The 12962-nt window shown below is 41.5% G+C and overlaps 1 protein-coding gene across 3 annotated transcripts in view; it reads right to left on the minus strand.

Annotated features, from left to right (window-relative positions):
• Nucleotides 1-6533: 6533 nt before the first annotated feature.
• The window catches only part of OGDHL (oxoglutarate dehydrogenase L), a 98089-nt gene continuing 91660 nt past the window's right edge, over nucleotides 6534-12962 (minus strand). For all 3 annotated transcript variants that reach the window (XM_067552470.1, XM_067552469.1, XM_067552472.1), the window contains exons 20-23: nucleotides 12376-12448; nucleotides 8880-9043; nucleotides 8016-8170; nucleotides 6534-6745 (exon numbers count right to left, since the gene is read on the minus strand). In XM_067552470.1, coding sequence (XP_067408571.1) covers nucleotides 6622-6745; nucleotides 8016-8170; nucleotides 8880-9043; nucleotides 12376-12448 — 516 coding nt within the window. In that variant the 3' untranslated portion in view covers nucleotides 6534-6621. The remainder of the gene's footprint in view (nucleotides 6746-8015; nucleotides 8171-8879; nucleotides 9044-12375; nucleotides 12449-12962) is intronic.

A 12962-nucleotide genomic window follows, 5' to 3' on the forward strand; every position in this document is an offset into this window, starting at 1 on the left:
GAGCTGTGCGAATAAGTGATTTTCCGGCTCAGCAGCTGAGCCCCAAAATGGGGGGGAGGAGGAGGAGAAATGGTTTGTTACCCAAAATGATTTTTTTTTTTCCCCCACTGAGTTAAAAGGTGGGGAAAAAATTCAGTTCAGGTCAAACAAAACATTTTGGTTTTAGATATTTTTACCTTTTTTAAAAAAAAATAAAATTAAAGTAAGATTCAATTGAAGTCATTTTGAGTTGAAACACTGAAATATTTAAAAAATACCAAAACTAAACATTTTAGACTTTTGGGGGTTTTTTCACCCCAGCCGAAACAACTCAGTGAATTGACACAAATTCACAGAATGTTTCAATTAACTTGTATCTGCTTCTTTCCCCTCATCCCCCCAACCAAAAAAAACATGTAATGCCAAAGCAGGGTGCTGTTATAGTGAAGATTACCAACATGCTTGCAATATCAATCAAATGAATCAAGTTTACAGTACACAAGTCTACAGGAAGCCTTTTCTTCCTCCAGTTATTTGAGACACAAGGTGGGTGAGGTAATATCTTTAAAAGAGCTCTGTGTAAGTTTGACTCTCTCACCAACAGAAGTTGGTCCAATAAAAGATATTACCCCACCTACCTTGTCTCTCTAATATCCTGGGACCAACATGGCTACACTATCATTACAGACCTGCTATTCCTACAATGGAATCTCTGTCCTCTTCTCAGGATTAATGTATATATAAGATTCAGGATATCTTCAGGATTTCTTGTGTATATATAGCCTCACAGTAGGTTTGCTATTTGATTACATTCCAGTGAAGTGTGCCAGTAACAAGTTGCAAAAATTAGGGACTTTTAGTTTACTGAATTACACGTGGATATCATTAGTGTTTATGAAAGCAAAGTAAAAGTTGTTGGGTTTTATGTAGATTCTCTCTCCTGGGTAGTTCTTAAAATTAAAATAAAGATTTTTAGAGGGTGGGTTGTGTATTTATTTTATTAAAATAGATAATCAGTGAACAAGCTCTGACATTTCTTCTCCAGTCATAGATGTTACCTTGCATTGCTTTAGTATGAGTGTAAAGAAAGTGGTTTTCCTTTGTTATGGCAGATTGCTGATGGTGACAACAGAGAAGGCAGAGCAGTAAGGGCTCTTCCAGCTAATACTGTTAAAAATAATCAATTAAATTCTTAATTTTCTTTATTACAGACCAGAAACAAAAAAGCCACATCACAAGCTATTCACCCTCGCAATCTGCTATGGATACACATGGTGTGAGATCTCACTGGTAAATATGACAAACTGGATGTTCTTTTACTGTGATGCTTGCATTTTCCTTCTTAAATGAATGAAGAAACATGTCAATTAATTACTCGGGTTTCACATGCAGAAGATTTGCAGGACGGGACCTATAATACTTGACCTTATTCCAAGCACTGTAGAAATATTTAACTACTTCTGTTTTACATAACAGATAAACTAGCCCAAATGCTGCATGTGCTAAAAGCCTTCCATTTCAAAATGTTCAGAGACTAACTTATTTCGTTTGTTCAAAAAAGAAAGCCAGAGACATGGCATTTCTCTCTCAGTGGAAACTTTGAGTTTGGAATTGATGCACAAGCACTCATTTTCAGAAGCCTTCATTCAAGGTCCACAAATGTACTTTTATTCAGAAATCATGTTCCAGCACAGCAACAGGATCATACATTAATGAAACAAATACACAGCTCGTGCATTATTGGCAGGATTTTGGCTATTCATCATCATGCTTTATTGCAAATTATGAATCTCAGTTTAGAATTTCGAAAGCTTACTGTCCAGTGAGCGGAGCCAACAGGAAAAGCCCAAGCAGTAGAAATTCGTTAAATAACCTTTTTGCACCAAAATGCTACTCCCATGAGGCCTCTCTCAAACAGCTGTTTAAGAAGACTCTGATATTTTGTAAATCTGCTTTGAACTGGCATGGAGAAAGGTAACCGATTTAACTGCTCTAGTTTTTTTTATTAGGTCAATATTTGATTTTATTTTAATGTAAACCTCAGTGCCATGAAATTATTTTTAATCAGATTGTTCAAAGCCATCTACTGCTCTACTTTTTTCCTACCCTATCAAATAGCCCAATTCCTTCCCTTTTACTAAACTGAAATGACCTCCACTGAGGTAGAAAACAGACAGAGAAAGCAGGAAAAAAAATGAGAGATGCCAGCACTTTTATGAACAGGATGCTAATACCAATCCTCAAAGGAAAAACTGTCAAAAACCAGCCATCAGAGAATTTAGTTCTTTTTTTACATTCTTGGAGGGGTTCTTTTTTTAAAACCATAATGCCACCATCTGACACACAATGAAAATGGAAGCCTGTCATTCACCACTTTTATTTCTATGTTAATTTTGTTTTTTGCTTTTGTGAATACAGAGCCATGCGTACATCTATCATAGAAATGAAGACTGAAATATTTCATGTTGTGCTGAGATGGCACACAGGGTACAATAAATAGTCCCACCATTATTTAGCTGCACCCAATTCTTGCCACTGAAATGTGCATTTATAACAACATTGAAATACTTTAGATTGTGGCCACTGACTTAAGACTCATGTTCTCAGCTACAGGAATGAAAGGAGACAAATCCTACTGATCTAGACTTCCAGTAATTTCCCAGTATCTACAAAGATTGTTAAACTTCAAAGACTGAATCAACTATAATGGTTCATAGGTGAGAGAAGAACATAAGACAAGCAGCCCAATATAAAGGGACACTAGTAAGGCTCTTGAATGTACTAAGCTTGGTTTTGGATCCCAGGGGCAGGTGAGCACCTCACCACATTGTCCATCTGCTCTAGCAGAGGGATCATTCCACTCTCCTGCTGTCTCGCAGGCAGAGGGAGCCGACAGTAGGACATATGCACCCATCTGTGAACCTGAAGAAAGTTGGTGTCCTGGTTGTGTTCTTGGCTGAAACTCACAGCTACAAATTTAAATTTTAACAGGGCTATTGACTGCTCACTCTGAGGAGATGATGGACTTTGAGATCTAGAGGACAGTTAAAAGTCACAGGCAAAATGGCGATGGCAGCAGCAGAGGGGCAGACCTTACTACCCAGGATCAAGCACACTCTAGCCCCTCTGTACACAAAGGCTGAGGAAGCATGCTTTGGGCAGGGAATCCAAGATGGGCTGAGGAAAGAATTACTTCAACTGGTTTCCCAGTGGCTTAACATGTGTGACTGAATTGCTGCTTGGCGACCACCAGTGCAGCCCGTGGGCTGTAGCAGCAACAAGGGGCTGTAGTCTTGTGGTGGAATCACTAGCCACTCTTCCCATAGTATATAGCGGCTGTGAAGTACCCCCATACAGCCTGTGGCTTCCCACCCCTGCACAGCTTACTATGGTGTTTCTGCAGCAGTCTGCACTTGCAGGAGGAGAGGACCTCATGTGGCCCAAGGAAGGGAAGATTCTTTGCCACTGCAAGACCTGTAGAGCTGGAAGATAACAGCTAGAGTCCAGCAGAAACCCACAGCCACAGGGACAAGCCAGCCACAGTTGCCAGAGAAGAGGATGAGTTGTGGTGTTCCTAGGGAGATCAACGGCTTTCACTATAAAATCCTGCATGTGAAACTGGCTCACCTGAGGTTAGTCTGCCTGCTCCAATAACCCATTCTGAAACCATCTGTAGGCCTCCTTAGAACTGCTGGCCCAAGGAAGGACATAAGGTAGAGGAAACCTGGCTTCTGATTGCACTCAATCCTATGCTCTAAGAGAACGGGAAAAGGAACAAGACATGACAAAGCAGGGGATCAAATGTATAGTCAGTAGCACTCTGGCAAATGGTCTAACATGCAATCTCTTTGTAGTAAAACTAGTCCCTGTTTCCCCAGAGATGCTCCCCAGGGTCTGACTCTGGCCTGCTAGGCTGGTGCTTGGTCCTCAGTTAAGTTAAAAGCAGCATTAGACTAAGATAGTATAGTTTACTAGTTTCGAGCAATGGGGTATGAACATGAGCCCATTGTCTGCTTAAATTGCATAACGTGCTGACATTAGCATGCAATTCCATTTGCAAGTTGAATCAAATTAAAAATGTCTGCAAGGAAAAAAAGATCCTGTTTTTAAAGTAACAATGACATTTTATGACAGTTTTGGCTAATTGGATCATTTCCTCAGAAAACCACAATCAAACTGACAGCAATGTTTTCAAACTTCAATGCAAATATTTTAAACAGTCCCAGTTTTCACTCTTCGGTACTTGTAATAAGTTCAGGTACCTGCAGAAATCTAGAAGTATCACACATTAAAAACATAAGGTTCTACCTGGCAGCATGTTTTAATCACATTATCTCAGCTTCTATTCTTCTGAGCCTGAAATCATGCTGTATGTTAGCTATTTTAACAGAAGATCAGCCTGGCTGTTGGAAATAACATTCATATTTCAGATTCCAAGGTAGTCAGTATCGGAGGAGGGTTAAGAAAATGAAACAATTTACAGGTCAATAAAAACTCAAATGCCTTGGGTCAGTGAGCAACAGCAAAACAACCAAACTTCAAAAAACAAGAGGCTCAATTCCCTTCTCTTAACAGTGTAAATGAAGAGTAACTCCACTGCTGTCAATAGAGTTACTCCAGTTTAAGTGAAGAAAATCAGGCTGGAGACTTAGCATCGGACAGAACAGGGAACTATACTGACAAAACTGACTTTCCATCAAAAGTGAGTAAAAGGCCAAATTTTACCCCTTACCCTTGCTTACATGAAAGCACCTAGGACATGGAAAAGCCACATTCCAGCTGTAAAGTGGAAGAATGGGCTTGTCCAGAAACAGAAAACCTGCACAGAAAGACTTTCCTATTTTGTCTGCCATGATCCTTAGACTTGTGGGCAGCCCAGGGAGTGGAAATCCATACATCACCAGCTGATTTCCTTCAAAGTCCCTCACCCTCTTTTGCTTCACTGCCTTGTGCTCTCCTAGGACGCTCCAGCTGCTCTGTCAACTATCCCTTTGTGCAGACTTCCTTCTCCTCTTCCATTGTCAGCATCCGTCAATGTTCTTTTCCTGGTCCCTTTATTTCCCACAGCTACCCCTTATGCTCATGTGACCCTCCCCACAAAGCTTCCACTCTATCAGTGATTCCCACTCTACCTCCCCATCCCGGACTTCTCCTGTTCTATCCAGGATAACCAACCCCAATTTAACATAGAAAAATTGAGTTAATCTTTCTGCCTAAACCCCTTCCCCTCTTTCTCCCTGCTTCGCTGCTGTTAAGGGCACCCCCATCCACACAACCTTGGAGTCAAAACTAGACTCCTCTCTCCAGAGGCGCTCACCAAAATCTAGCTGGTTCTCTCTCTGCATCATCTAAAAAACCCTCAAGCCAATTGCTACAGTTAACACAGTTATCCACCTTATCCAACCTTCCATCTATGACTTTGCTATGCCCCTCCTGACCGCCCTCCAATGGATCCAAATGGCCACTGCTAAAATCATCTTCCTTGTGTGCCAATAGGATCATATCATTCCCCTCCAAGTGCTTCCTCTTGCCACCACATTCAAGCTTCTTGTCCTCAGCTTCAAGGCTCTGCATGATTCCACCTGTGCCCACATCCCCGCTCTAATTATGTATTATATACCATAGCAGCGCTTATCGACCCCAACCGAGATGAGGCCCCATTGTGCTAGGCACCGTAGATACACATGAAAAGAGACCATTCCTGCCCCAAAGAGCTCACACTCTAAGTAGACAAGATGGACAAAAAGGTGGGAGACATTATTCCCATTTTACAGAAGGGAAACTGAGGTGCAGAACAGTAAGTGACTTGACCTAAGGTCACACAAGTTGTATATAGCAGAGCTGAGAACTGAACCAACACATTTCTAAACCCAGTTTTGCAGCTTAGCCACAAGCCCTCATCTATTCTTATTTTCTTCACTCCACCCTTCCAGCCTCACATTTCCTTCTGGTCCCAGGCTTGTCTTGGGTTTTTCATGCTGCTGCGTGAGTCTGAAGCTTCCTCACTTCCCCTCCCTCTTCATTTAGATCTTTGAAACTCATTTCTTCCACAAATTCTTTCAACATAATGCTACCACACTCCTGTCACTATACAAACTAAATCCTGCATGCTACATGACAGACTCAACCTGCTGGCCATCTGGCATTTCTTGTCTGAATAACCTTTTATCTATTGAGACTATAAACTCTTTAGGTTGGGGATCATGTCTCCCAAGTGCCAAGCACACTGTTAGTGCCTATATAACAGCTATGTCGAGTCAGTCAAGTTAATTATGTTGCCTAGAGAAGGAATTGCATCAATGCAACTTAAGGTGGGAATTGAGTGTCCTGTGGCACTAAGGGGCTAATATATTTCCCCCTAATTCCTCACTCTTTAGTTTTTTCCATTGTTTTGGTCTTATTACCCTCAGAGCAGCCCTATACTTGGGGTTATCTTTCAGACATTTGTAAAGGCTTTACTCCTTCATTCATTCCCCAGTTTGCCTACAGTGCTTTAGAGGGGAAGATCTACTCACAGCCTTTTATCTTAGAAAGCCAAAAACCAAAATCCTCAATAGTTTTCCCCATATGCTTTTATTTATTCCTTTGGAATTGGTGTTTTATAATGTTGCTGCATGGAGATGGTGGGCTGTCGTCTCAGCGTCAGAACATCTTTCCCTCAAAGGCCTCCAGGTTGAAAACCATGTCCAGGAATCTCCTGAGCGACACCAAGTGAGCATTCTTGTTACCTGTGGCTGGAGCAGCAGCTGGTTCTCGGCCAACATACCTTTGTAACACAAGAGACAATTGGGTAGGCAACAAGCAAGGAGAGGAGAGAGAGAACACTAATGATAGGTCTACAATGCCGGCTCCACAGTGATCGATGCAGCAGGTCATGGAGACCTGCTCAAATGATCCCAGAAAGGAGTAAGGTTGCGTTGATGGGAGGGTGTGTCTAGTTGACACAGCACCATAAGGACGCCGTGGTATGGCAATGTAAGTATATCGACAGGAGATACGTAAGCTACATTATGTAGCTTGCATATCTCCCATTGACGGCAGTGGAGACCAGGCCTCAAACTAGCAAGGATGGGTACATATAACGTAGACAGAATACACTGCTGAACAACAGCTTTAGAAAACACTTGAAGTGTAAGACAGGAGAAGTCTCCTGTCTTTTGTCCACAAGAGATTTGCTCTCATGCCTCCAGTTCTAGCTCCACTGGAGATTCAAAGCAATATAGCAATTTTCCGGTTATAGACCAGAACTTCAGTTGTTGTAGATCAGCATAGATGCACTGGCTTCAACAGAGCTATGACAATTTTACCAGCTGAGGACCTGGTCCAACAGATCCATTTGATGTCTGGGTCAGCTTTCACTAATAAGATAGGCTGATACTGGTGAGGAAGGGATCAGAATCTGGGTCATTCCTGTACCAATCTCCCTACAGTGATTCAGGAGCAAACAGGCTGGAAAAATAATTGTGAAGGAAGCTTGCAATGGCTCAGATATTGTTCCATTCAGTGGCTGTCTCCTCCAGAGAGGCACAATTTAGAATGGGATTTTTAGAAGGGAAAAGTAGTCCATTCAGAAGTAAAAATGATAAACATAAGGCATGAAAGTGCAATAGGACCAAGCAGTATAGAAAGTGGTGGTGAAGAGGGTGTTGGCTTGTTAAATAAAAATCAAAAGCAGTTTAACTAAAAATGAAGTCACCTATTAGAGAGAGTGGTTTGGGATAATCATCAGGCTCTCACTATTTAGGATGGCAGGCATGCTTAGAACACCAACCCATGACAGCAGGTGAGCAATGCAAGTGCAGACCAACCAGAACAAGGGAGTACGATGTGGACCACACATTGGGGACATAAAGGCCAGGCTGAAACAGAAGGAGAGAGATGAAAACCTCTAAACCCTAAACTCAGGCCTCTCAAGGTCTGTAGAGTTTGAAGCTTCCATGCATGTGTGATCCATCTCAAAAGTAACAAATCAGTACAAAGCCTGGAAGGCAGATCGTGCCTGTGATGCAAAGGAAACACAGAAGTAAGTCTCATACCATATGGGCCGAGTGTGATTCACAATAGTGCGAAAACGAGGTTTGACGTAGTCATAGTATCCAATGTTTTTGTGCTCTTCTTGACACCACACTAGATCAGCTCCAGGATATTTCCCAAGCTCTTCCTTTACCAGATCAAAAGGGAATGGAGAGATCTGAAAAGAGATAATACACTGAAAATAAATGGCAATGCTTTCTTTTACATAGTTGGATATCACCTACAGCAAAGTTGTACCTGGCAAATATTGTGCACTGCTACCAAACTACCTAGTACCTGTATGTTCTTGTACATTATTGCACTTAATTTTAGCAGAGTAAATATAAATAACTACAATATCACCTCCACTCTAAATTAAAAAGACAAATAACCACATGTGCATTCTGCATATCATGGTATTCAGTACCAGTGGGAACAGCAAAAATGCTAGCACACTTTTCTGTAGCATAGTTGTTATGCATCGTGCTACAGGGAAAATGTCTTCTGTAGTGCTGAATCCTTTGCCAAAGATGCTTTGGGACCACTGGAGGGCTGTACCATTTGACCATTCTTGACATACATGACTATTTTCAAGACACACTTTGATCTAGCAGACTAGGAGCTACCAAATTCTAATCCCGGCTCTGCCACCGATTGGCTATACAGCCTTGGGGAAGGCATTTAGCTTCTCTGCATCTCATTATCCCCACAATATAAATCCCAGCTCACAAGAGGCTTTTGAGGATTAATTGATGTCTTGGAAGATGTAATGTGCTATACAAATGCTAAGCATCATCATCATGCCTTGCAACCACTAACAATTTAAACAACCCTTAGCTGAGACTCTTCCTGAAGTCTGTATTTTCAATGAGGTTCAGGGCACTCACCTGCTCCAGCCTAGTTATAGCCACTTGTTTCTCCAAATCTTGATTCTTTCTCTCTTTAACCAGATCATAGTATACCTTTCCTGTGCAGAAAATCACCCGCTTCACCTCGTTCGGTGTCTGCACTGCAGCCCCATCCTCAGGAATCACACGCCTGAAACTGGTACCTAGTCACACCAAAAGTTAAAATAAAAGTGCATTTCCCTAGTGATAGTCACGTTCAGTCAAGAAATTCTACTGAACTGGCTCTATCATGAGCTGCAGAGTAATTGTCATAATGCTCTGTACCCAAGAGACTGTATCACCCCATCCTCTGTATTCCTAGATCTTTTCAGACTCCAGGTTCTGATGTGGGATATTTAAATACACTCCAAGTCTGGAAGGGAGCCCTTAAAAAGAGTTTCTGATAAACAGCTCTTCACAACTTAACTGGACAGAGGACTTCAAGACTGGTATCGTTCTTGTCATGGCCAGGTATTGGGCTTACACTGCACCTGTATTTCTCTTCAGTGGTCCAGCCAGGGCACCCACTCTCAGGCTTCTGGCTCCCCAGCCATTGCCTCCAGACCCTCATCTCTCCCCCTTCTGACCAGGGTACTTGCAGGCTGCATAGTTCCCTGCCTTCACTGCGTTATTCCCAGCAGTGACAGGCTGCCAAGCACTTCTGCTTGCTTTTTCTTAGAGACAGTTAACAGTGGGACAGCCCACAGTTACAGAGAGCACACAACTCTTCCTATGTGAGCCTATTTTATTCTTGAGGTAAAAACACTTCAGAGAAAACATTTTAAAAACAATAACAGAACCTATCCACATGCTAATAAGACTACCTGAGATCACCATCTCACTCTAAGTGTTCTGGTTGGTGATTAGTCCTTCCGACCCTTCCCTAAGGATTGGGGCCCTCCATGGACCAGAAGTCCTGTCCATTTACTGGATCAGAAAGGATGCCTTGAGCCAGTTTAAAACCAGGCTATTTATCCTAAAATCCTTTGTCTGTTGGTCCCTGGAGATTCCAGTCTGAACTAGCATATGCAGATCTCTCCAGGAGATAGAGTTTCTCTGGGTATTTTATAACCTGAGTGAATTTGCCTGATCACCCCCTGCTATTCTCCTATTTGCCCTTCCAAGGGAAATACACAAACCCTCAATAACACATCGATGTTGCATTTTTAATACCATGGACTCCAAAGATATTAAAAACTCAATTTAACAAGGTTTAACTCAATTCAATAAGGTTCGTTCAAGATATTACAGGATATTGTTAGCTTGTTTCATATGTCACCTATTTATAACCTGTGTTTTTGGTGCTGAGGAGCTAGTTTAATAGCCCAGCGTTGCTGACTTGAGTTTTATTTTTAACAACTAAACACGCCACCTAAAAAACCCCTATTATTTCTAAGACAATCATAACTACAGAATTAAGGAAATACCTTCTAGAAAGTCTGCAAATATGCTTGGTATGTGCTGTAACTTTACTTTTCATTCCAGTAAAATATGTTTTAAAAAGATGTGTTTGTATATTTATTACAAGGCTGTGCACCAGCAAAAACCTTCAGGTAGCAAGAACTGATAGTTATAATGGAGCTCCTACTATATAAGCAAGTACATAACTAGCATCTTTGTTATACTGTGTGATCAAGACTTTCTGTTTGAGACATTAAAGTGGGTTTATCTGAGAAGAATTAATATGGCACTCAGCTGTACAGCATGGAGTACGGGGATATAATTTAGGCTGCATATCCTGACAGTGGTACATATTTTCCCTGAGGACACATAATACTAGAATGTACAGTAGGGAGTAATCCTAGATCGTCTAATAGGTCTCATCCATCGCTCCCTTCTATGATTGATATAGAAATAGTTTTAATCAACCAACTGCGAGGTTGCAAATAGCAGCATGACCTCCAAGTCTGAACCAACACAACACACCCACTCACCAGGAGAATAAGATACTGTTTGTATCATTCATCCTAGGAGAAAAACAGGCATAAATGCATGAAAGAAAAACTCATTTATGTCTGAATTATCTAGTCTGGCTGAACGCCAGAGTTCATCACTAAAGACTCTGGATCAATGCTTTCTTGGGTCAGCTGGAGTTAGACTCCTCAGCCTTCATAGATCTAAAAGGAAGCCATCTACAGCAGTAGCACAAATACATCTGAATGAGCAATTAAGTAGGAGTTTTGGCCACTATTGTGGGCTAATGTAAAATAGACAAGGAACCCAGGACATAAACTAAGAGTGACAGCATGTAGGAACCAGACCGCAATCATTAATGAATTCTGAATTTCATTAACCTGGGGTTTCCAGACTGACTAATTCTATGGGCAACAATACAGTCAAATCCAGGAAAATCCCCTTGATGACCAGCAATGCATTCAAATAAGGACACATTGTATTTTCCTAGTAACAATCTCCTTAGGAAGAAGAGAATGGAACAAAGATGAAACAAAGCAAATTCTAAGTGGCAACAAATGCTTCATTAATTACTGTGGAGGCTGGTGCAAATGACAAAAGTTACAAATCTGAATTCTTAGGACATGAAAATCTGACCATAATTTTTCCTTTAAACACAATGCTAGAATACTAATGCATCCAAGGACTCCGCCTTAGGCTGAGAGCCCAGCTCTTTCGTTTATACTTCTTGATCACTCAAGACGAAATGGGTTTCTGCCCACGAAAGCTTATGCCCAAATAAATGTGTTAGTCTTTAAAAGTGTCACAGGACTCTCGCTGTTTTGCTAAAAACAGACTAACATGGCTACCCCTCTGGAACTTGATCATTCAGCAGTTCTGCACCTGTCCCTGCATGTGCCACACTGGCTGGCAAGCTTACACCCTCTCTCCTTTTTTCCTGACTGCATGGAGATGGCGGGTTTGCCACCACTGCTTTCTGTGGCTGTCCGGCACAAAGAGCAAAGTTTCAGACTACCAAGCGCTGACTTAACTCCTCACTTTTACTGCTTAGGATCTTGCTTTAGGTTAACAGTGGGATACAGCAGGCCCAGGACTGGAAGGAAGTGACAAGTCAGTAGAATCAGAACCACTCCTGGGAAGGGAAGCAATGCGGAATGATTTAAAGCCATGGAATTATCAAAAGCAGCACAAAGAACATTTCAACTTTTCAAATGAAGACAAGCAATGAAGACGGATCCCTAAAAGCTTATGAGGATGCAAAGATCTCTGCAGAGAGATGAATGCCATCCCCTCACTAAGATACCGTTAGCTATGAGAAAGACTTCAGTTTCACTATATAGTGGCAAAGAACTCTCATTATTTGGATGCAGATAATTTTGGTACAGGAACTAGGTCAGGCAGGTCTCTCCCCCCTTGCACACAGCAGCTCCTCAGGAAGTCAATCAATGAGAGGTGCATGTGAGCTCCCCAAGGTGAAGTTAGTTCCCTGTCTGGAATGGATACTCAACATTCTGAATTCATAGTTTGGCACTCTGGCTGCATATGATGCTTGTGCGTTCACAACATTTGTAACTTGACCTACCAGATACCATTTCGTCAAAACTGGATTTAGCTTCAGGATGTCTCAGCAGTGACTTGGGTGTAAAGATAATAAGCTGTAAAATACAGATGGTTACAATTCTCAGAGGCTGCTACTTGGTCCACTGCCTGTTGTACATACACAGTATTATTCTTGACACACAAATGGAGACTGCCTATGATACTCTATCACAGGTTTTTAAGGGACAGGGTACATGGGAATACACTAAAACAGTGAAAAATTATTATTTTAAACTCTTCTTATACACTAGGAGACTTGAAGGCTTGGAATTTTCAAAGAGCCCCAGAGCAATTAGGCACCCAACTCCTACTGAATTTCACTTAACTCCTGAGGGGCCTTTGAAAGTCCCAGCCTACATAACGATTGCCCTCTGAGGACACACAAAATTAGTGTGAATTACACATTTTTGAGTTGGACTAAGATAGAGAACTATCAGAAAAATCTCTTGCACTTTTGTTTAATGATAAACATCCAACTATTGTATTTTAGTTTACAAATTGTATAGAATCCAAATTGCTTCAGAAACTTACACTGAGTTTCCTTAAAAACACTTGCGCTATTCAATGGTA

This window comes from Emydura macquarii, unplaced genomic scaffold (genome assembly GCF_026122565.2).
Source record: "Emydura macquarii macquarii isolate MOO-44397 ecotype Brisbane River unplaced genomic scaffold, CSIRO-AGI_Emac_v2 contig_1390, whole genome shotgun sequence".
NCBI classification, from domain to species: Eukaryota; Metazoa; Chordata; order Testudines; family Chelidae; genus Emydura; species Emydura macquarii.